The 24943-nt window shown below is 43.7% G+C and overlaps 1 protein-coding gene across 3 annotated transcripts in view; it reads right to left on the bottom strand.

Moving 5' to 3' along the window:
- The window catches only part of GNB1 (G protein subunit beta 1), a 79815-nt gene that overhangs the window by 4354 nt on the left and 50518 nt on the right, over positions 1 to 24943 (bottom strand). For all 3 annotated transcript variants that reach the window (XM_025211603.1, XM_025211611.1, XM_025211609.1), the window contains exons 6-10: positions 20018 to 20081; positions 17837 to 17999; positions 10243 to 10309; positions 6976 to 7177; positions 3615 to 3831 (exon numbers count right to left, since the gene is read on the bottom strand). In XM_025211603.1, the coding sequence (XP_025067388.1) occupies positions 3615 to 3831; positions 6976 to 7177; positions 10243 to 10309; positions 17837 to 17999; positions 20018 to 20081 (713 nt within the window). The remainder of the gene's footprint in view (positions 1 to 3614; positions 3832 to 6975; positions 7178 to 10242; positions 10310 to 17836; positions 18000 to 20017; positions 20082 to 24943) is intronic.

Here is a 24943-nt window from a genome sequence, read left to right on the forward strand (position 1 = left end):
TTATTTAAGTCCGTCCTAAGTACTGTCTAGCACACTGGTAAGCAATGGAAGTACCAATCATACTGTATTAGGACAACTGTTATGAAATCAAGGATCAAATCAACCCAGGAAATGGAACAACTGTTAGGTCACTTGTAAAGGCCAGCAAGCTCATCATTTCCTCCTATTCATTTTCAAAACAGGGACCAAATATAGTTTTCCTAATAGAAAAACCATAGCAGCAACTAATCTGCTTGGACTGCCCTCCTAATCGTTTATCACAAAGAATCATTTTAGTGTTGGCATCAGTGCTGGCTGAGAGTTACAAGATCTATGAAATGAAGTCCAGCAGGTAGTCCAAAAATGAAAGGCATCATAGTTTTGTCTGCTAAATGGATTCTCAAAGCAAACAGCAAGTTGCTTTATTTCTACAGCTCTTGATTTAAAGCCAGTAATAAGGAAGACTAAACGTTTAGAGAGAAAATTCTCAACCTATCCCCAATAAATTTTGGCTCACTAGACAACCAATTTGTTTATGCTTGCATGTATATTTATAGCCTGAAAAAATCACGATTAGACCTTGAAAACCCACCAATGTAGGGAATCCTTGACATGGGTGCCTTTTCACAACCTTCCCCTCCCCCCTCCCAAAAAACAAACAAACACAAAAAACAAAAAAACCCCAAACCCACAAAACCACACCTATTATACATTTAAATGCAAAATGCGTGTTTGGTACCATTATATCCCATACAGAACTGAAAACTAAAAAGAAGTCTACGTTACACACCAAATGAAATGAGCTGCCACAGGTCCAGCTCACAGCAGCGCTGTAAAGATATCAGTTGTATTTGGAGAAGATGGGTAGAAGCAAACCCTGTCAGCATTGCTGTTCGAGAAAACATTAATGTCATGCCAAGAATTTTGTTGCTGGTGTCTAGGTTAAAGCAACTGTTCGGGTTTCTTCTTGATTCTGAACACACCCTCCTTTACAGCAGTGACATGATTCTATCTGAGTTTCAAGGATTAGAAACCCTTTCTACACGGATCTAGGCTAGTTCCTCTTCTTCCTGGCATTCTGTCCTCATGAGCAAAAACTCTGACGTGACTGCATTAGTAAAATACCTCGTATCTTCCCGTTCTAGCATTAGTTCACATTTTACTTTTGGTACTGATGGTATCTATATTTACAGTTTTGCTGAATGTTAATACCAATTTCCTCCCTAATCCTCCTAAATTAAGTTACACAGCCCTTTTTCCCTAATCAGTGTACATTTCATATCAACCATAATTACGTGTTATTAAGGTGTGACTTATGGAAAAACTGTCATGTTAAGTGGGATAAGTACAGGCACCAGTATGAAGCAGACTATTAGTAACATAGTAAACTCTTCACTTTTATGAGCTTGTTCTTCCAAGGCATACAAGTAACCTAGCAAACTAAACATAATTTATACAGATGCTTTACAAAATGAATCTGAGGTAAGTAGAGACTAACTAAGTATAGAAATGTTTGCTGCGAGAAGATTTGAGACTATTAAAAAAAAAGGACCACAAATCCCTGGCAGTTACACTACCAAAAATAAGTGTGGGTACTCAGAGGAGTCATATACAGCTATGAACACAACAACATGAGAATGAGCTTTGTATTTAATGTTAAATGGCTGCAGGCCCTCTCCATACATGAAGTGGTAAATAGTAGGTGCCTGATAAAAGGAGATCCTGGTTTTCCCTATTTAGAAATCCCAAATTCTCTGATGAAACCCCCCCCAAATGTGTTTTTCCATGATTTAAATTAAACAGCACCACACACACACACACGTATTAGTTGAACACAATGTTTTCAACTATTGTAAATTGTTACATTTACAATTTAAAAAGCAATTTGGAAGCCTACCAGTGCCCCAATCATAATAATAAAATAACTTCTAAATACCTATACATTTTGGTGTTTGATTTTGGTTTTCAGATTCATTTTGTAAAGCTCCCCCTTCCATCACCAGGATGCAGGTCCAGTTGCAGCTGCCCCCCCGCTCCCCTGCTTTGTGGCACAGAGCAGCCCTGCCCATGCCTCACTCCCAAGCCACAGTTTGCCATCCCTGCTGGTGCCCCTCCCTCCTGACCTGCAGCCCCCAACTCCCCAAGCCCTGCTGGTACCCTTCACTCCTGATCCACAGCCCCCTGGTCCTGCCAGTGCTCCTCACTCCCAACCCACAGCACCCCCACCCTCCATCCCCCTCACTCCCAAACCGCAAACTCCTGACCCACCGCTTCCTGGACCTGCCAGTGCCCCTCACATCTGACCCATAGTCCCCTACCTTGCTGGTGCCACTTACTCCCACCTTGCAGCCCCCCTACCCCCCGCTGGACCCCTCACTTCTGACCCACAGCCCCCTGCTCCTCCCACCCCTACCAGAAGGGGCCCCTAGCTGCCAGGGCTACAGGACACGATGGCTGTATGCTGCCCACTGCCTGCTCTGTGGATGCCAGCAGCACCCAAGTGCCAGGTGCTGCATGAGGGAGGCAATGGCAGCTGTGGCTGGAGCATGGCTCGGCCCTCCCCACCCCCACCCAGTAAGTAGCACTTCCTGCATGCCCCTGCCCCCAGAGTCAGTGGAGGCAAGCAGAGTCCGCAGTGGGGAGGGAAATGCAGGCTTTCCTGTGGTGCTCGGGGCTCCCTGCCCTGCTGCTTTCCCCACAGGGGCCTTTGCAGTCCAGCAGGCAGGACCTGGCATGGGGTGGGGAGGACTGGTGGCACCACCACCATCGCTGGGAGCCTTGTGCAAGTTGCACCCCCATGGCAAGGTGCCCCCAGCCCACCTGGCAGCAGCAGGAGCAGAGCGGAGGTGTGTCCCCCAACTGCTGCAGGGGGGGCGCACATTGCTTTGGTGGCACCTGTGGCTCCATCCCCCTCCCTCAGCTGGGCTCTGCAGCTGCACATTCCTGCCCTGGCCCTGATCTGGCTGGGCAGTACCCCAACCTCATCCACCAACCTAGCCCCACTCCCTCCCTCACCATGGTCACCTCAATCTACCCCCACCCTGTGTTGCTTTTGCTCCCCTTGCCCCCCCCCCGTAGACTTACTTGCAGGCAGCTGGGGGAGCTACTCTCCACCACTGCCTGGCTGTAGTGCTGGCCACGTGTGTGCATGGTGCCTCTTGCGTCCTGCTCCCCCCAGCCCCAAATAACCCTTTGCAGACTGGAACTCTGCCAGACTGCAAGAGGAAACCTGTGGTTTCCCGCATTTTTCTCCTTTAAAAGGAGAAAAATCTGTGTTTTTCCACAGCAAATGGAAAACCAGGATCCCTGCTGATAAAACATCAACTTTAAACATTCCAAGCAGAAAATAAGCCCTTGGAAGCTGACAATACGTTTAATTTTCTCACTCATCATTCTTTACAGGACTCTGTAGGCAAACATTAACCTTTCATATTCTTCACTAACATTTAAAGAACTAGCAAACTAATTATGACACGTGTCAGACAAATATGCCTTGGGCAAATCACTGAACTTTAAAAAAAAGTGAGGTTGGATAGGCTAAGAGCACTTTGCCAATGTTTAATTAAAGCATCTTCAATACACCAGCCCTTTAGGAGGACCCAGTTGCTTTTAAAATGAACTGACAAGCTGTTTACCTGCTCTATCAGCTTTAAGCGTGTCCCAGACATTGCAGTTGAAGTCATCATAACCAGCTAAGAGAAGACGTCCACTCTTGGAAAATGCTACAGAAGTGATGCCACAGATGATGTTGTCATGTGAATAAACCATAAGTTCCTGGTCAGCACGAAGATCAAAGAGCCTGCATGTGGCATCATCTGAGCCTGTGGCAAATGCATTGCCATTTGGGAAGAACTATTTAAAAACAAAAAGACAAGACAGCGTTATAAAATATTTTATAAGATTTTGTACCAGTTCTACAGTAGCTGACCATAGAGATAAAATGCCTATTTTGTAGCTGGGCAACAAGGGTCTGAAGCCTAGAACTAGAATCCAGGACAGAGGTGAGAAATTATTTGGTCTGGAGGGGCACTTGGAGTTTTGGTGAGTTCATGATTTGATATATTTCTTAGAAATTAGGGCTGGAAGGGACCTCGGAAGATCATCAAGTCCAGCCCCCTGCCCCAGGTGCAGGAAGTCAGCTGGGGTCACAGTATCCCAGCAAGATAAACATCCAATTGACTCTTAAAGGAGTCCAGAGTAGGTGCTTGCACCACCTGGTTGTAGATGCTTGCACCACCAGTCTGTGCTGGCTGGGTCCAGCAGCAGACTGGCAGAGGCAGCTGGAAGGAGCTGCCACTGCAGGGGCTGCCAGTAAGTGAATCTGGCTCCCAGCCCTGCTGTACATCTGGGAGTGGTGGGACTGGCCACATGTGCCACGGCTCAGGCTGCCCCCAGTCTGTTCTAGGCCTTGGAGGCTCAGACTGTAAAGAAGTTATTCCTTATGTCCAGCCTGAAACAGTCTTGGAGAAGTTTGTGACCATTTGACCTTGTCATCCCATGGGGCACTCTGGCGAACAGGCGTTCCCCCAGATCCTGATGCACACCCCTTATGTACTTATAGGCAGCCACCACGCCCCCCCTGAGCCTGTGCTTTTCCAGGCTGAAGTTGCTGGAGGCCAGGTCAGCATCCCACCCCCAACCCTGCCCACAACAGCTCACCAAAACTACTTAAATAGCTCTGCCCTGCACTCAGCCAGGCAGAAGGGATGGGGCCACAGGCAGGTGGGGAGCAGCATCCAGAGTGGGATGGGTGGGTGGAGCTGGGATCAGGATTGTGGGCCTGTGACAGAGCTGTAATCTGTGATCCACCCCCTGAACACCCCTGCAATGGGCACTGGTTTCAGGGGCAGGGGCATGCAAGAAGTGGATTGCAGCTCTGCTCTGGCCCCTGGCTTTACACTGTTACCATTCAGCAATCCTGGGGTCTTCACGGAGACTGGACTGGTACCCACTTATGCAAGATGCACTCAGCCGGGTGGATGGGATGGAACCACAGACAGGTAAGGAATGGTAGCATCTGTGAGCAGGATAGGTGGCTGGGGCTGGGATCAGAATCACAGAGCTGTGAGTGTGGGGCCAGACTCCGGGAAGAGCAGCAATCTGTTCCCTTCACTCCCCTGCTCCCAGAACTGGCACCTGCCACCAGGACATGCAGGCAGTGGATTGTGGCTCTGCCCCAGCCCCATTCTGTCACTGTCCTATGATCCAAATCCCAGCCCCAGCCCTGCCTGTTCTCCTCCTCAATGCTGCTTGCCACCTGTCTGTGGTCCCATTCCATCTGCCTGGCCAAGCATGCCCTGTCCATGCGGGTCCCAAGCCGGTCTCCACGGAGACCCTGCCCACTTGCCTACTCCTCTGGCATCACCGGCAGTAGGTGTGAACCTGATGGCCAGGGTGCCTGGGCAGCAGGGCTGGGTCCAGCAGCACAGACTGTCAGAGGCAACTGGAAGCAGCCCCCTGCAACTGCAGGGGCTGCCAGGAAGTGAATCTGGCTCCCAGCCCTGCTGTACATCTGGGAGTGGTGGGACTGGCCACATGTGCCACGGCTCAGGCTGCCCCCACCACAAGCCAGAGTAAAATCCCCTGGAAGGCCAAATTTGACCCACAGGTTATATTTTGCGCACCCCGATCTAGGAACTAATAATAGACACATCCCATCAGGTTTTTGTGTGTCATTCAGCAAGTCACCTTTTCTGCCTCTGTTTCTTTATCTGTATAATGGTGGGGGGGAGGAGAAAGAGCAGCCATTTCTATTACAGGGGCCCTAGCAAGACTAGCTACTCACTTAAAACTCTCTTAATACAGAAAACAATACTACTACGTATTTGTTGATAGTATTATGTAAGGTTCAAGCCACAACCCATCACTCCTGGCATTTACTTCAATCAACTTAAAGTCTAGTGAATTTATTATAGTAGTTTCCTCAACTGTGAAACAAATTAGGAAAAAATACTGTATTTACTTAATTCCCCTTGCCTTGGAATTGAGTACACAGCAGAAGAGGGGCAGGCAGCTGCTCCGGCTCTGGTTCCAGTTTCAACTGTGGGTTGGGGCCAGAGCCACAGCTGCTGCCTCCCACCTCTTTTAACCCTTGCCTCTTCTCCCCTGCAGCTTCAGCCTCCCCACTGCTTCTACCCCATCCCCACCCCCCACAATCTTGGCCTCCTCTCCTCCCCTCCCCCGAAGCCTCTCTTCCCTGCCACCACCCTGTCCTCTGCTTACCCTTGCTTGGGTGCTGGCAGGCTCTGTCCCTGCTCTAACTTGGGGCCCACAGCATAGCCCCATAGCAGCCATGCTGCCTCCACACAGCTGGTACAGGGTTAAGTTAGATCCATGCTCCGTGCTCAAGGCTGGAGTGGAGACAGAGAGGCACCCCAACAAAAGCAAGGGCTGGAGGGGAGCAAGAGACTGCAATGGGGGTGATTTGGTGGGGGGTCCAGAAGCAATGCAGGAGGGAGATGGGGGACAGAGGCTGCATGGGTGAAGCGGGGGAAAGGGAGCAGAGGTTGCAGTGGGGAGGGGGGGATGCGAGGCTGCAGAAGGTGGCAGAGGCAATGCAAGAGGGAGACCAGGGCCAGAGGCTGGGGGTGTGCACAAAGAGGGGTAAGTGGAGGGGGTGATGACAGGTGGAAACTGCCTGCCCCTACTGATTCCCTCACCCACCTGCCCTACCACATGGTCAGCTACTGCCTCCTTCACAGCCTGAACCCCTGCCACTTCTTTCCCTCCTGCAGTGGTGGTAGGGAAAAAAATTAAGATGATCCCCCAATAATTAGATTCTATACATGGAAAGTTGCAACAAATGTACAACTTTTCCACTTACAGAATCAAATTACTGGGGGATTGTCTTAAATTCAGGGTTGTCTTAGACTCAGATAAATATGGTACATTGCAATGCTCAAAAGATGTACTACATGTTAACTGCTAGTAGCTGCCTGCAGAGCATGTATTTATACGAGTAACTTTAATCCCATCTCAGGTTGCACTCATACTCACACAGATGGCATTGATATCAGATTCATGGCCAGTGAAGGTTTGCCGACACATTCCTTCTCTAACATCCCACAGTTTGGCAGAAGCATCACAGGCACCAGAAACAAAACACCTGGCATCAGGAGCAAGGGACAAACTCATGACATCTCCAGTGTGCCCAGTGAATGTGGTTGTCTGCTGACCAGTTTCTATATCCCAAAGGGCGCTTGATAGGGTGAACAGAGAGAAAAAAAAAAGAAGAGACAAATTAGAGTAGTCAAATCAAGTTGATTTTGTTAAAATAAGTTTTGTACCAAGTTACTACAAAGTCGCACACAGTGTTAGACAAGGGTTGTTAGCCTCAACCTTGGCTTTTTACGTCACTTTTCCTTGCCTAAAAACAGAAAGCAAAAGTAACTAAATCATGAGAGACTAAGAGAGACTTACCCCTCAGCTCTTTTGGTATGTCACATACTCAGTTATACACAGTGCATCTAAAAAGCTCTCAAACTTCATTTTAAAAAGGACCAGTTTTTTTGTTGGGTGGTTTTTGTTGTTGTTGTTGTTTTTTTTTTTTGTTTGTTTTGTTTTGTTTTTTAGATGAAGCCACATTATTCCTAGTTAGGCAAAATTATCAGCTAGACAGCTGGCAGACTACTAGCAGTGTATGGTGAACAGGGAGATTTATGTTCATCATTATACAGACACGGAGTTCTACAATGCAACAGTGGCTTTGTTTTCTAATACTAGCATTGGGATGTTTCAGAATAGTGTCCACTGTTTCTTCTATAGTTTAGGCTGAGTTGGTGCTTCCATTTTTTTTTTTTTTAAAAACTTATTGAGGGTGTTTAATACAGCCAGAAAAAGTCACTGCCTTCTAATGACTGCCAGTGCCCCGACTTCCCCATTAACTGAAAGATCACAAGGAGAATCAAAAAGGTATGAGAAAAGGATGAAATACTGATTCCATAATCCCCAACACAGCAGACTTCTCCAAAACATTAAGGAGACGGGCATTTAGCTTGTCTGTCCAGCATCACAGTGGGTGAGCCCAACATAGAATTCTGCTTTGGATCAGAGCCACTGCTGAAAACTGTTTTGTTTTAGGCTACCCTGGATATGCAAACTGTGTGCGCAGAATGATTAATTCTATGTCCATCTTCAACAGTGACTTCCTACTGTGATATGAAATTTTACTCTGCATTCCTAACCAAATCCAGCCACAGCTACAAAATGTAAGCTTCTTCTCTACTCTCTAGCTAAAAATAAGGAGAGTGGCTTGCTTCTCCCACATAAGAAGAGATCAACTGGAAAAAAGGAATTAAATGATTTTCTTGTATATCATTTGCTTTGCAGATGTATATATACAAACAAGGCCAACATGAGAGAAATCTCTTGTCCATGGCTATGACAAAAGGGAAAGCCAGAATACTGCACACACTTGACAGCAAAGTGACCAATTTGGGCTTTGTAAAAAGTTAGTGCAAAACATCATCAGAACCTGATAGTTACACAGTCTTGAACAAACAATAATTTTAACAGTTATTTTTCATTTTTAAAAAGTATCCCATTACACTCAGAAATGCTTTAATACTAATGAATTCCATGTAAACCTCAGCACAACTGGAGTGGAAGGTTTGCGAGGACTTCAAAATGACTGCCTTAAGGACTGCTAACTGGGGAAGTACTGATGAAGGAGGTACCGTCATTCAACATAACCGTTTGGTTGATATGAATTGTTTTGTTAAAACAGAAGATTACTGATTTAGAAGGTGTTTAAGGGGATTACATTAAAAGGCAACAAATACATTGTTTAACATCTAGGACATCAACTAACTTTGGGAGCATCTGGTATTATTACACTAGTTCCAATGGATTCAAAGGACGTCAAGTAACTTGTTAGTGTAAACACAAAACACAGAACATAGCTGCTGAAAATCTTGAGCCTTAAAGAAAACAACAAAAAACGGTTTCTAACAAGGTTTCTTCCACCTCTTATTGTTGGCCCTGGCAGCAGTGTTCAAACTATAGAGTAAGGGGCTTAAAAACAAGAGGTAGTCTAACACCATTGAAGCAAATATATTAAGCGACGATTACTATAGAAGACAACTTCCCGAGTGTTTTCACTGATCTCTGATATCAGAGTATGGAGGGTATATACTGTTGACAGAATATTCTGCTTATTGAAAAAGGCTGAAACTGGTTCGTAATTCAGTATTTCTCAAATCTATGTTCAGTTATGTTCCCTTTAAATTCACTTCTCTTACCATTTTAAGGACAATTTCTACAATTACTCAAAACAATTATATGGGAAAATTCTTATTTAAATCTAATGCGATTCAGTTTTTTTTCTAATGTACATCAAGAGAAGTCTCAGATTCATTCAACATCTCCTGGTGAAAGCCAACAGCTGTCTATGATCGAAAAACTACACATTCAATCTTAAAAATTAAAATGAAAGAATCAATCTCCTAAAATCAGCAAAAACCAATACCTGTCAACTGAGTCAATTTTTAAATGAAAATTTAAAAAAATATTAGCATCAAAACCAAAAACTGTATATCTGTAAACATTTGACTAAGATGCTCACTAATTGTGTGTATTTAGTATTTATAAACATAAAATCCTCTAATAAAAATTTGATTATGAATTTTTTTAATGCTCTGACTCACCAAACAGTAGAGTTCTGAGGGAGCAATATTCATGTGTCAAACATCTATCAGTCCCCCACTAACTTTTGTTACAGGACAGCTCCGAAGTGTTTTGAATCCCATTTTCCAAGCTCTGATTTTTTGCTCAATTTCCTAGAGGTGTCCTCAACAATTTTTTTTACAGACTTGCTTATAAGTAGTATGGCATATAAGTATGGCAATTTAAAAATACTGCATTCCTTGCTGGGGTTAATATAAATCAGTTGTCAAATTTAGTTAGCGTATGGATGGGTCAGGTCCTAAGCTGTAAGAAAAAGCCAATGGCTTGACAAAGGCAAGTTTAAAATTATGGATTTATCTGGTTCCCCACACAAGTACTCTTATTAAAAAAATACATAACTCCAAGGAAATTTGTTTGTAGCCTTAACAGGATATTCTTCTATTCACACATTACTTATTCAGAGATGCTAGCCATTAGACATCATCAAAAACTTCCTAGGAAGATTCTATATAGAGAAGATATTTTACAGATCTATACATATAATTCTCCTGCAATCAGTAAATACTCTGGCACATTCCCCTGTAGATTTATAAACAGAGATCCATTACTAGGTACTAGCGTTACAGTTTTAGCGCTTACCAAGTGGTGTCTCCAGAGCTGGTAACAATTTGATTATCATCCAAGAAACGGCAGCATGACAAGTAACCTGTAAAAGGAAAAACACAGAAATCACAGCAGTTCTGTCTGCATCCCTCAGCAAGTGGTCCAACACAAAGGCACTGTTTTAAATACAGTCAAATTCCACAGCAATATTGCTCAAAATAACCAGTTAAGGACCATGACTAACAGCCAACTGAATTTTACTGAACTGCTTATTCCAAGCAAAAAGAGGAACCCGAGGCTAAGAAACAGCGAACTTTTCTTCATGGTTCAACAAAAGACCAAAGGGACCTAAATAATGAGGTTACAGTCACAAGATAGGATATGGGACTAATGACAGCCTCTTATTTGAAACATCAGGGACTAGAAGCATTACAAACATTCAGTCTAAGCAGAAGAGAGAAGAGATGGAGATCCTTCATTGTGAGCAATAAGACTTCCAAAACAGGGGAGACTGGTTAAATTAAGCAGAGGGGAAACAAACCCTCCTGATCACAACTTGGACCCAAATGCTCGCTTGGTCAGTAAAACAGATAAAAGGAGCATGTATGAGCGAATGCTTAGGGTTTGCACACCATACAAATGCAATATGAAAGCACTGGGTTTGAATATTACTGTGCTGTGGTTTGCTGAATATCCCTAAAGGGCCACAAGAGAAGTAACTCCAGCTTCAAATTAGTTTGTTGCAGTTATTACACTTGCAACATTTTCTTATACACTGTACCTACAAACATTAATTTTTTTCAACAATATTCAACTTAAATGTTACTCCAATTCCAACCTCACGGCAGCAATTCTATCTAATCCTGCACCAGAAGTTCATTAAAAGATTTCCCAAAAGCAACTGAAGACAATCACCTCTTGATGCACCCTTTTCAAGCCACTTGTATAACAATGAAATACAGCCTTTCAGTCTGTAGCGACCATGTTCACCTAGCCATGAACCCACACACTGCTTACTACTGATATTGCTAACTTGCAGGATGCATCTCTAAAGGAGGTCACTCAACAGCTAAGATGCACTGTCAGGATAATGCTCTTGCTCTTTTATTGCTCAAGTCATTTTCAGGATTTCAACACACACAAGTTGCATCATGGCACTCAACAGAAGTCAATGTGACAGCTGCTCCGATATTTCTCCTTAATGTCTTAAGAGTGCACTTTTTATGGATCGTGGTTTGCTTGGTTAAAATAGATATTTGGTAGGCCTGTATGGAGTGGAAAGTATTTGATTCAGATTCGGCTATTGGGGGGGGACGGGACGGGACGGGGACGGGACAGTGATTTGATTCACTGTCCCAATTCAATTCGGACGAATCTGAATTCAAAGATATTTGGCACCTAATCTTATTCGACCATAGGCTGTACAGGCAGGCAGTGCCAGCGGGAGCAGCTGGGGGAGCAACCGGACAAGCCCTGGCTTGAGCCAGCAGCCCTGGGAGAAGCTGCAGCTTGTCTGGCTGCTCCCTCACTGGGAGGCAGGCAATGCTGGCAGCCCTGGGAGAAGCCACGGGGGCTGGGGGGAAGCAACTGTTCGTTCCTCCAGCCCCCAAACATTCTCCCCAGCTCCTGTTCCCCAATTCCTGGTTCAATCCCCCAACCCCCCCAATCATTCCCCTCCAGCCCCTGCAGCTTCTCCCGGGGCTGCCAGCACTGTCTGCCTCGACCCGGCAGCTGAGGGAGCAGCCGGACGAGCCATGGTTTCTCCTGGGGCTGTCGGCTCAAGCTGGGGCTTGTCTGGCTGCTCCTGCCAGCACTACCTAGTGCCTACCTGCACAGTCTATGGCCGAATCTCTGAATCAATTTGGAGGCTTCCAATTTGATTCGGCGAGATTAAAGGGTCTCCCAATTCTATTTGGATTCGGAAATTCAGCTGCCGAATTAGGCTGAATCTCCTCTGAATCAAATCGGCTACCAAAGCTTCGCACAGCCCTAATACTTGGTTGTTGTCCTGTGAATAAGGTGTTAAGTTCATGCTGTGTAAGCAACATGACAGTTAAAAAGAAATTCAGTCTATTAAACTATATTTCAGTTTGCACTTTTGATCTTCTTTTCAACAGGCAAAAGGAATGAAAGGTTTGCCTGATTACAAATAACTATTCATTTCTGAATAACCGTGGCTTCCTTCAAGTGAACAGTTTTCAGAGGGTTCCCTTTAACTCTGTATAGGTTGAGGCTTGATCAGGCAGAAAACCAGCAAGACACAGAGCCCACCTGATGTTTCCTCTTAAGAACTGTTAAAGGTTTTTCTAGAACCAAGCTGGCAGGCTCTGAAGTAAGAGGCCACTGTTTTTCTGCATCTTGGGATATTGTTCTTTACAGAAACAAAGGGAGCACAAAGATGACACAGTTTCAGGGCTGCAACCTTGAAAGAAATGACTTATTACAAGCTGATTCCCTCCTTTAAGTTCCCGGCGGTATTATTACTGATTCTGCAAGAAAACAGAAGCCTGCTGATATAGCACTGAGCACATAACATACTAGAGCTAAAGGCATATAGATATTAAAGTGACTGGCACTATATAAATAACACTGGAGTCCTATTTGCAGTTGGGCCTCAAGAATCTGTACAGGTTCTCTTTGAACCAATTTCTTCCCATTAAACTTTCAGCTATCTTTACTTAGCTGTATATTCCTCTAGCAGGCAAAAGCATCTTTAGCCATTTCATTTCCATTTACAACTTCTGTGGACTGTATGCTGGGGAGAAGCTCAGGATTTTTCTTTTCTCTAAGACTTCCATCCTCTGATTTTATCTGCCTCATCAGATTTTTCTTGTTACAAAAACTAGACCTGTTATTTTGGTACCATAGTTCTCACAGTCACAGTGCACTTGATTAGAAATACTGAGAACGAGAGTTAGTTATCAGACTAGGTCACTGATGAAAAATTCGGACCGTAAGCAGTGCTCTGTGTGTAGGAACGGAGAGAGCATGCCTAGAAGGGTGGCTTTCCACTACCCCGGTGTTGCAACAATTCTGAATTGGTCTGGGGTCAAGGAATGACTGCCACTTTGATAAGTTAGAAAAGCCCCAGAATAGTGAAATGCAGAATACTCTGACCTTTCTCCCTCCTGGCCTCTCTTCCCTAAAGCACAAATAAATAATTTATGACCACCTATCCCAAAGCTATTCTCTGGGGGCAAATCCTTAGCTACCAGTTATATTAGCCTTTGAAATATGGCTGCAAAGCTAAGCCACTGAAAAGGAGTCATGGTGGAGCACAAAACTGGATACTATACCATGGCTAATAGTAAGACAGAGTATTTCAAAAGCGTCTAGACATTTCTAATGTCTTCACTCCCACAAGTCAAAAAAGGGAAATATATACAAATCACTTTGGGATTTGGAGGCTGAAGTTCAGGACAAAGGTTCTAAGAAGAAAGTCTGCTTTAAAGACAAATAATTCCAGGATCTCCTAAGAAACTATCCAATTTCACTGATACCCAAATTTTTCCATGTCCTCACTGAAGTAAGTGAAGACCTTGAAGGGGCAGAGAAAGGGGCAGGGAAGTGTGTGTGTATGTGGGGGGTGGAAGTCAGACCTCAGCATTTTGGGAATCTAATGAAAACCCAGAAATATGCATCTCATTTAAGGAAATAATTAGGGGTGCACTAAAAAAAAAATTTAGGCCAACACCGATGATGGCCAATTACTAACGAGCCATATTGGCCGATGCCAAGCCAATTGCCAACATGCAGAGAGAGCAGCATTCGGCTGGTAAGTCTGTTTGAGGGGGAAGGGGCAAGAGGGGTCACAGATCGAGGCCTCTGTGGTAAGGGAGGGAGTTGGGGCTGGGCATGGGATGGGATGGAGCTGCGAGTGGCTTGTCGGGGGGGGGAGAGGCAATGATGCAGGCAGCTCCTGCTGCTGCATGCACCCCTGGGGGAGCATGTGCCCTCCAGCTCTGTACGTGGGGTGAAGGTGGGCTGCCACTGCGGGCTGTGCCAGGCTCTTCCCGGTGGAGAGACTGGGCCAGGGTTGAGCTCGGGGTTGGTGGCAGCGGCACTGGGAGGACGGGAGATATGGGGTGGTAAAACAATATACCTTCATAATCAAACAGCTTTCCTCAAAGATGAGGTGCTGAGACCAAACTGTACTAAGGTTCTAGGATATAGCTTTATCCTCAGTTCCCTAATGAACCAGCAATGACAAGGAGATAAATAAAGAGGAATTAAGACCTCACAAAGATGTATGAAGTTAGAACTCATGCACTTGAGAACAAAAGCGTTCTATTTTCTGCCTCAATGTTGTACATATAACAAGGGTTTGATGATTTTCTATTTATGCAATTCTGTGCTTGGCAGCAGATTCTCCCCTCCAGGAGACAAATGTCTCTATTTGGAAAGGTACGTGGCAGCAATTAGTAAAGCAGCTACACTGATCATTTCAGGTGTTAATATTGCAAAAGTTGTAACACTCATAAGCAACACTGATGATAAAGGGACTGAAGAAAGTTTAACGGATTTTAAACTGTATATTGGCGATATGATGCGATTGCTGTAAGCTTGATCATGGTGGAAAAGAAAATAGAAACACGAAGGAGGAAATGGATTTATTCAACAAGCTGAAAGGGAAGTAAACAGAACCAATGGGACAAAGACTGACATTCTAGGCTTCAGTATTAAAGAAACTGTCTGGCACTGGACTGTAGAATAGTCTTTTAGAAGTAGTACCATAGAAAATGAGGGTTGGAGGGACCTCAGGAGGTCATCTAGTCCAACCCCCTGCTCAAAGCAGGACCAGCCAGGGCTTTGTCAAGCAGGGTCTTGAAAGTTTCCAAGGATGGAGATTCCACCACCTCCACCTTGAGGTTACCTGTTCTAGTGCTTCATCAGCTTCCTAGTGAGAAAGTTTTTCCCAATATCCAATTTAAACCTCCTTTGCTACAACTTGAGACCATTGCTCCTTTTTCTGTCATCTGCCACCACCGAGAACAGTCCAACTCCATCCTCTTTGGAACCCCCCTTCAGGGAGTTGAAGGCTGCTATCAAATCCCCTCTGTCTTCTCTTCTCCAGGCAGAATAAGCCAAGTTCCTTGAGTCTTTCCTCACAAGTCACATCTCCCAGCTGCCAAACCATTTTCATTGCTCTCTGCTGCACCCCCTCCAACCGGTCCACATCCTTTCTATAGTGGGGGCCCAAAACTAGACACAATACTCCATATGGGGCCTCACCAGTGCAGAATAGAGGGGGATAACTGCTTCCCTTGATCTGCTGGCAACGCTCCTACTAATGCTGCCCAGTATGCTGTTAGCCTTCTTGGCAACAAGGGCATGCTGCTGACTCGTATCCATAGTACTGCCCACTGTAAACCTCAGGTCCTTTTCTGCAGAGCTTCTGCTTAGCAAGTCAGTCCCTAGGCTGTAGTGGTGCATGGGATTCTTTTGCCTTAAATGCAGGACTTTGCACTTGTCCTTGTTGAACCTCATCAGATTTCTTTTGGCCCAATCTTCCAAGTTACCTAGGTCACTTTGAATCCTAGCCCTACCCTCCAGTGCATCTATTACCCTGCCCAGTTTGGTGTCATCCGCAAATTTGTTGAGGGCGGGCTCCATCCCATCTTCCAGATCGTTAGTGAAGATATTGAACAAAACCGGCCCCAGGACTGACCCCATGGGCACTTCACTTGATAATGGCTGCCAGCTAGACATTGAGTCATTGAGTCATTGATTACTACCCATTGAGCCTGCCACTCCAGCCAGCTTTTTATCTACCTTACAATCCAATCATCCAACACATGCTTCCTCAGCTTGCTTGTAAGAATGCCATTGGAGACTGTATCAAAAGCTTTGCTAAATTCAAGGTATATTACATCCACTGCTTTCCCTGCATCCATAAAGCCAGTCATCTTATCATAGAAGGCAATCAGGTTGGTCAGGCATGATTTGCCCTTCGTGAATCCATGCCGACTGTTCCTAATCACCTTCCCCTCCTAGTGCTTAGAAATGAAATCTTTGAGGTGCTCCATGATTTTTCTGGGAACTGAGGAGAGGCTGACTGGTTTGTCGTTCCCTGGATCCTCTTCTTCCCTTTAATGAAGACAGACACTATATTTGCCCTTTTCTAATCGTCTGGGACCTCCCCCAATCACCATGAGTTTTCAAAGATAAGGGCCAGTGGCTCTGCAATCACATCAGCCGGACTCCCTCAGCACCCTTGGATGCATTGCATCTGGTCCCATGGACTTGTACACGTCCAGCTTTTCTAAATAATCCTTAACCTGTTCTTTCACCCCTGTTGGCTGCTCACCTTCTCCCCAAACTGTGCTGCACAGTGCAGTAGTCTGGGAGCTGAACTTGCCTGTGAAGACCAAGGTAAAAAAGGCACAGAGTACTCCAGCCTTTTCTGCATCACCTGTCACTCGGTTGCCTCCCCCATTCAGTAAGAGACCTACACTTCCCCTGACCTTCCTCTTGTTGCTGATGTATTTGTAGAAACCCTATTTATTACCCTTCACATCCCTTGCTAGCTGCAACTCCAATTGCATTTTGGCCTTCTTGACTTCATCCCTGCATGCCCAAGCAAAATTCTTATACTCCCAAATTGTTTGTTTAAGCTCCCACTTCTTGTAAGCTTCCTTTTTGTGTTTAAGCTCACTGAAGAGTTCTCTACTAAGCCACGCTGGTTGCTTGCCACATTTGCTATTCTTCCTGCACATCAGGATGGTTTGTTCCAGTGCCCTCAGTAAGGTTTCTTTAAAAATACAACTAGCTCTCCTGTACTTTTTTCCCCCTCAGGCTGGCCTTCCTGCAGATCCTGCCCATCAGTTCCCTGAGGGAATAAAAAAAAAGTCTGCTTTTCTGAAGTCTGGGTCCATACTCTGCTGCTCTTTCTGCCTTTTGTCAGGATCCTGAACTCAGTCATTTTGTGGTCACTGCTGCCCAACTTGCCATCCACTTCTACATCCCCAACCAATTCTTCCCCATTTGTGAGCAGTAGGTCAAGAAGAGCACAGTTCCTAGGTGGTCTCTCCAACACTTGCACCAGGAAGTTGTCTCCAACGCTCTCCAAAAACTTCCTGGATTGCCTGTGCACCATTGCATTGCCCTCCCAGCAGATGTCAAATACGTAATGGAAGCACTATTATTAGCAATAGTAGTATATCATAATAATTATAAATCATCCACAGACTGGATTGTGCTAAGCGTACTATGTATTCTTATTCCCTTACCTGGACTAGATCTTTTGTGACCTGTTTGTTATTATGGGTTCTTCACTTGTTTGCCTCTCCCAGCACTATCCCTATTCCTCCTCCTCTCCTATCATTTGTATTCAAATTACTCATTCCACTTTATACACTGCTCTATGCTCATCTTTTCACAGCATCGGATGAAATGGGCTCCCTCTGCCTCTCCATGTATAACTTAAGCTTGACTTCAGACTAACACAGCTACTAGCTACCTCTCAATACCATTACTTGCAACATTCAAAATCAAACTGAGCAGAGCACCACACATTTGCAGGAAATGATCCTGCCTTTCAAAAGGATTTAAGTAGATGAGCTTCAACATTTCCACAGTTCTCTGTGGGTTTACCTAGATGACTAGTTTTACAACAAGAACCAATGCTCACCTGTGTGACCAGCCAGTTCACGGCTGACACGTACATTCCCTTCACGAGTTTTCAGGTTGTAAATGGAACAGATGTTATCAAGACCACCACAAGCCACATAGTTTCCAGAGGGGGCATATGCGCAGGTCATCACCCAAGATGAACGCAGGGGAATGGCATGCACCTGGAATACAGAGAGAACATTCGATTCATCCAGCCAGTCAACTGATTAGGCATTTTATCACAAATCTACTTTTTTTGTAATTGTATTACTCTCCCTCAAATCAAAAGTAAGGACAGAAAAATTAATAAGCAAGTCTTGTACTTGAAGGGCCAAATTTATTTCAGGGATATTTTCACATGTAGCTTCACAAACCAAATAATAGCCTTATTAAAACTTCAGAATTGCATTCTGAGAATCCAGTTTAATGAGCAGGACTAATAAAAATCACACAAGCTGGTCTTATATTTTCATGATTCAAGTATCTTATAGATTTAGAAAAACAGTGTTCCACATGCAGGATGGGGAAAAAGAACAATTCCAGATTATATGAAAGAATAAAAAGTTAAGATATTGGTTCTTCCATTTGACAAACACATTTAAATCTTGCATTAGAAACCTACTTTGATGCTTACAAGTAGTGAGAAAAGAAAGAACTTTGGTCATTTAGACAATGCATCCCTGTTTTCCCCACTATAGCATATACTCATCTTCCCTAAATAGCACATTCACTAACTCTGTCTTTCCTTCTCCAACTCCTATACTGAGTTTTGTAACCCCCATCATTTTAAAATTCGTTCAGAAACTCCTTGAGGAAGGTACTGTGTCTTCATAGGTATCGTGAGATTATGCAAATTACCCAGAACTTCCTCTTACCTCCCAATTAGGGACTAAAGATTACCATTAATCTCTCTCTCTCTGCATGACTTCCAACTACAGGTCTACCCATCACTGTAGGTTCTGCTACGGCTATAATTTAAGAATTTAAGAAAGCAATGCTCTGCACTGAAAATAAAGCCAGCTAAGCATGAGACAGAACTCTAAGCATAAAGTTCATGAAATTCCCCAAATATCTATCCATATTTCAACTGCAGGATAAAAATGTGTTTATAACTGTGTTTTGTTGTTGCTAACATTTTGTACAACACAACTGCAGTAAGGACTACTTAGCCACAATGTTATCATAAATATTTTGAGAGAGATTGCTTTCAGATGTAATCTATTCCAATTTGTGAAAATATTAAATGTAAATGTAAAAAAAGTACTTCCTAGATCAAGGAAATTTGAAGCCACATTCCTTTATTTGCTTAGCAATTTTTTCACTGAATGAGCCTAGTTTCAAAGGGATGATGCACTTCTAGCTAAAGAGTTCTATTTCTGACTCGACCAAAGACTTCCTTAAATCAACCAACAACCTTTATGTGATTCAGTTTCCCCAATCCTAAAAATAGGGATCCCCTCCCTACCTCCCAGGAATGTTCAAGATATTAATTAATGTTTGCAAAGAACTTTAAGATCCTAATATGGAAGTCACTGTTGAAGTGACTATTTTAGCATCTCCTCTTTTTCAATTACAAAGTACTTCTGGTTATTAAACTGCCTTTTACCTGTTGAAGTTTCCTATTTTAAGCTCTCTGAAACCAAATGTCTTTATTTAGCAAGCAATATTTTCTTAGCCTTTGCTGAATTTGTCACAAAGACAATGAAGTAACCACTGGGCACTGACCACTACCATGTCCCATTCAACCGTCTGTAACCTTAGTCTGGTCACATGACTACAGCCAGAAACTAAGTCAGTCATTTACCAGCATTCTGGTGTTTCACTGCCTTATTGCAGAATTTAAACTAGTACATCTGTGCTCTTCCCACTTAGAACATTTCAGGGAAATGGTTTGCTAATTAACTTCTGCTCCCTTTACTGACAGCTGCTCCTGGAGCAGCAGAACAAAAACTAACCTTGCTCTAGAACTAAATATTTTTAGTTTCTCAGAGACAACACATGTATATAATCAATACATGTTTAAATATACATGCTATAGTTGCGGTTCTAAATACATTTGTCATAAAATAATTATGAGTCAAAAGTTAGGTTTAAACTAAATACTGGCTCTACCTCTAAGAGCCGACATAGGTAAACTATATTCTTTGCCCTTGTATTTTCATTTTAATTTCAATTAAGCAGTAATATGTCAGTTACTCACCTTGTTTGTGGTATAACTGTCCCAAATTATAAGTTTGCCATCCTGGGAGGCACTAACTAGAAGCCTGGAAAGAACATATGAGATTAAATATAAAAAGATCACTGAAGGAACACAGAAAGAGAGCAAAGTCATCTACCTTCACATAATAATGTTATCAAAACTACTAAGAGGCTTTAAAGCCACAGCATAAACATTATATGTGCTGTAATTCAAACACGCACACAGAATTATGCACCTCCTAGAAGTGCGAGTGGACTTCAGTTTAACTGTTAAATCTTACTGAACAGAGGAGCAGTGGAAGCCTCTGAAAGCACAGATTGAACATCTGACATTCTCCAAGATCCTTGTTGGATGTCAGTACTCAATAATAAGGTTTTGTAGTATTCCAGGCAACTTCTTGCATTGGGAGTGCATGAATGTATATTAGGAAATCTAAGTGACATTGGTGCACGATGCGAAAACCCCACCCACACACCTCACTGATCTAACGCATCCCTTTTCTTACAGAATTTCACAACTTTAGGTCCTATTCCCTCAAAAAAATTCAACTATTTGAAGATTTAAGAATGAGTAAGCCAGTTTTACAGAAACTCATTGACTTGCATTTAAATTCTGATTTGCTTAAAAAAGGTCTGTTCTGAAATTGGAAGTCTTAATTTTCTAAAACACAGGCTGTTCACTCTCCTGCAAGCATCTGAAAAAAATCTGAGGAAAGGGAATTGAGAAAATATGCAGTCAGTTATTAAAAGCCCATGTTATCTTGCTTTCATGCTACGAAACAATACAGTAATTTATTAAAGATACATATTTTATTCTCTGGAGTTTATCTTGTTTCTCTTAAAGCATGCATTTTTGGATGATTTCTTTTAATAAAGAAGGTATGGAAAAAGGACCCAAGAGTTCTTCCCTTCCCCCTTCTTCATACCCATTAAATAATCACACACGCATACACGCACACAGAAAGAGAACCAGAGAAAATAATCCTCAGAGTGAAATAATGCACTGACACTTTAAACATCAGTGATAGGTTCAGTAAAATTAGATAAGCACAGCTAATTACTTGGTTCATAGAATCCTTTTTTCCCCCCTAACTGTCCAGATTTCAAACAAGTTGGGGTAAAAATAAAAAAGGGAGGGGACTGGTCTGATGCTGTAAACCAAATAAATTCTTAGGTCATCCTGGAGCTACAACCAGGTTGAAAAGAAAATTGAATTTATAGCAAAGTAATCTACCCTTCAAGCTGAAGGGTAGATTGCAAGGAAAGGGTGTTTTATTCCCTTCATTTCCTCTGCAAAAAACCCCACCCCCATCTCTATGGATATAGCCTTAAATAAACCACTAGAGTAAAATGGAATATTTGTTCTATTTTAGTGGGAACATTTTTCAAAGTTTTTTTTTTAACTAGGTTTTCTTACTCCAAGAACAAAAAGATTCAGGTTTCAGGCATGAGCCAGTCACGTGCATTTTTTATCTATATTAGGGAAACAAAGCTAAACTAGAGTTCAAATGTGTAACATTTCACACTGAGTTCTCATCTACAATTACTTTGTTCCTGGTAAAGGTAGTGCAGCCTAGGAGACTGGTCACACATCTTACAAGGTTCAGAAGTACGGTGCCAAAGTTCTAGCTACCTTCCTATAGACAGCTGTCCAGCTGGCAGCCTGCATGTGGCCTTTGAGTGGTTAACTTGTGGCCTCTGGGCATCATTCCTCCTAGCCACCACTGTTGCCTACAGAATTTCTGGCCTCCTCCCCATCCCTCTTCCCACTTCTGCTGCAGCATGTTGGGGCTGGTGGGGTGGTACACTTTGCATGGCTATGGGAGTCCACAGCCAGGTCTTAGGGCACCTTGCAAGGTATGGGGGTGCATGCAACAAGGTGGGAGGGAACCACACAGCATTATGCAAGGCATGGTAGCACTGGAATAGCACAGGTGGGGGGGTGCCCCCCAGCAGCATACTGGGTGGGGTATGCAGGGATGGAGGGGACTCCAGCCATGCAGCGACACATGTAGACCATGCAGAATCAGCCTAGGAGGCCTGTGACACACCTGAGGCTCCTGGCTACTCAGAAGCTGGACAGCCTTGCTATATACTAATCTGGCAATTTTTAAGAGGTAACTTAAAAAGGTTGGCAGGGACAAGGACTGTTCTCTCTACATGAGTATTATACTGTATTAATTGGAAAAAAAAAAAATCACTATATTAGGAAAATACAAATTAAGTATAAAAAGGGGAAAGAAGATTGCTATCATAGTCATCAAAGCTGCTACTCGAATATAATCTGTGATTTTAACTTAAGCTCCTGAAAACAAACTATAAATTATTTCTAGTGAAAACATTTTTGCCTTGAAATTGTTTCAGTTATTGTGGGTAGTGGTCTCCAGTTTGGCTTCTAGGTATTTTAGTACTGTTACTTTCTTAAAACTTTTAAGACATGTTTTCCCAGAAAGTGTTTTCAAATCCAAACACAATTTGAAAGAGAGAAAATGCATAAAAAGGGAGATGAAATGTTAATGTCTATAAAATGAGGAACTAAAAAAGGAACTAAGTAGTCCTGGGTTTAGAGTGGTGGCAAACACTAAGTCAGCTTCCTGAGTATGGCTCTGACATCACCACCATTTTATACAAAACTAAAGATGAGGCTACTGTATAGGGACAGTTTTACACTACTCTCTGAGGTTTTATACTACACTATGTTTGTTCTAGATACTTGAACCATGACACATGTCTCGTGTAGGAGTATTCAACCCCCAGGTGGGCCCAATCCAGTCTCCAGCGCAACGTCATCTGACCTATGTGGCTTCGATGGACTGGGAAGACCCATGCGCTGTGGCTGTGTATTCTAGATTTGGGGGGGGTGAGAAAAGGGTGATGCAGGACCTGATCCTGACACAGCACTAGGCAGGGGCAGTCTGGAGCTTGATCCTAACATATGGGATCTGGGCTGGGCAAGGGCAGTGTGGGGCTCTGGGCCTGATCCCAGCAGGTAGAGGTGGTACAGGGCCCTGGGGCCCAGTACTGGACCAGAGTGGCCAGGCCCCATGCCACTCATCTGGTATAGTCTAATTCACAGATTTCGTATGGTATTTGATTACAAGGTAAGATTTTAAGAACAAAAACAGTTTAACTGATATCACAAAAATATCTACCCAACCTTCTTCATTTCAGGGAAGATTTTTAGATAAAAACCAGGACACACATGATCTATGATTTGGAGGTGACAGCAGAATTAGCTTAGCATAGTCTCCACCTGGTTTTGTTCAAGTGGTATAACACAATCTTACTGCTAAAAAGTTCTGAGGATTTTAATGTGGTTAGTTTTCAAAGAATCATTGGAACCATCATGAATCTTAGTCCTCTCATACCATTACAATATCTTTTACAGCAAATAATTTGCCACAAATTAACAATGAAACACACTGTATCTAAGAAATAACATGAAAGATACTACAGAACTGTCCCATTTATTTGTTGCTCTTTTAACCCTGAGCAATTCAGAAAGTACAAGCAAAGCATACACGAGAATACTTTTCTTTTACATGTACATTTTGCAAGACTGTTTATACACTAGGCACTTTGCTGAACTTGCCTTAAATATAATCATAGAACCAGGATGTTATACGGTGATTTAGAGTACGTTTGCTCATCAAGTTTGGGTAAATACATTCATTAGACTAATAAAACTCCCTACAGAAACATCTGGCATCCAGAAAAGTACTTTCTACAAACAGGTAGACTAGCTCTCAAATTTGCAAGGTTAAAAACAAAACTAATTCACTTATTCCTGTGGTGAGGGAATACCATATTTCTGCATTTGAAGTTAGGCTATTCACTATTGCGCACTTTAAAGTTCTTCTAAAGATACAATGATTAACAGCAGATAATACTGCCGACTTTAATTTTTAGTGTTTGGATATCTCTGAAGGGCTAGTACATGTCTGAATAGTTAATGCCAGTGATTTTAAGAAAGCCTTTGAAACCAGACATGAAATCTACTCTATCTTTAGATTCCCTTAGAATTCCACAAGTATATTTTTCAGGCAAGAAGAAAGGTTGATGTTTTGGAACTGAATTTAGATTCTGATGCCAAAAATATGGAAGTTACATGGAAAAGAGTGACATTTTGTGTTGCTAAGTTCTCTTGGAACCAGAATAGAAACTTCAGTTATAAAACTTCAAAGGAAGTAACCAGCTCCACCTGTGAGAGTGCCCCTGCTCTTGGAAAAAGGCTATAGTACCTTAAAATTCACTCTTGTAGAAAGGACCTCATATATTACAGCAGGGGTGGGCAATTATTTGGGTCCAAGGGCCACATGGGGAGCTCTGATTAGCTGTCACAGGCCAGGTCAGCACCACCCCCATCCATCCCCACTCTTCCACCGCAACAACTTACCAAGCTTCCTAGGGGACTGTGGGCAACCAGGAAGCATTGTTCAGGAGTGGGAGGGTGGGCAAGGCTGGGATCACAGGGCCTGGTTGCAGGGTGGTGACAACTCTAGGCTGGGGGCCAGGACCTGGGACCCTTGGTGGGGGGTAGGGTACATGCATGCATGTGTGGGGGGTGGGGGCTGCCTGGATGCTAGGTTCCAGAAGCCTGCTACGGGTGAGGGGAGGGAGGGGGGTGCGTACAGCAGAGCTTGCCCAGGGAGAGCAGACCATGCTACCCATGCAGCACTCCATGCTATCCCTGGCCCAGCAAGGTGTTGTTCTGCTCTCCCTGCCTCCAGGGGTGGTTCCTGCTTCTGCCCTTGCTGCACCGTGCGGCACTGAGCAGCTTCCTGTGGGGCTGTTGCTGGTGCAGCTGCAGCTGGCCAGGTGCTGCTTTGCTTCTCCCACCTCCAGCAGTGGCTCCTGCTCCTGCCCCTGCCACACCGCTCCTGGCAGGCGAGGGGACAGCCTCCGCCCAGCCGCTCCCGCCCCCGTG

This window comes from Alligator sinensis, unplaced genomic scaffold, assembly GCF_000455745.1.
Source record: "Alligator sinensis unplaced genomic scaffold, ASM45574v1 scaffold366_1, whole genome shotgun sequence".
NCBI lineage: Eukaryota > Metazoa > Chordata > Crocodylia > Alligatoridae > Alligator > Alligator sinensis.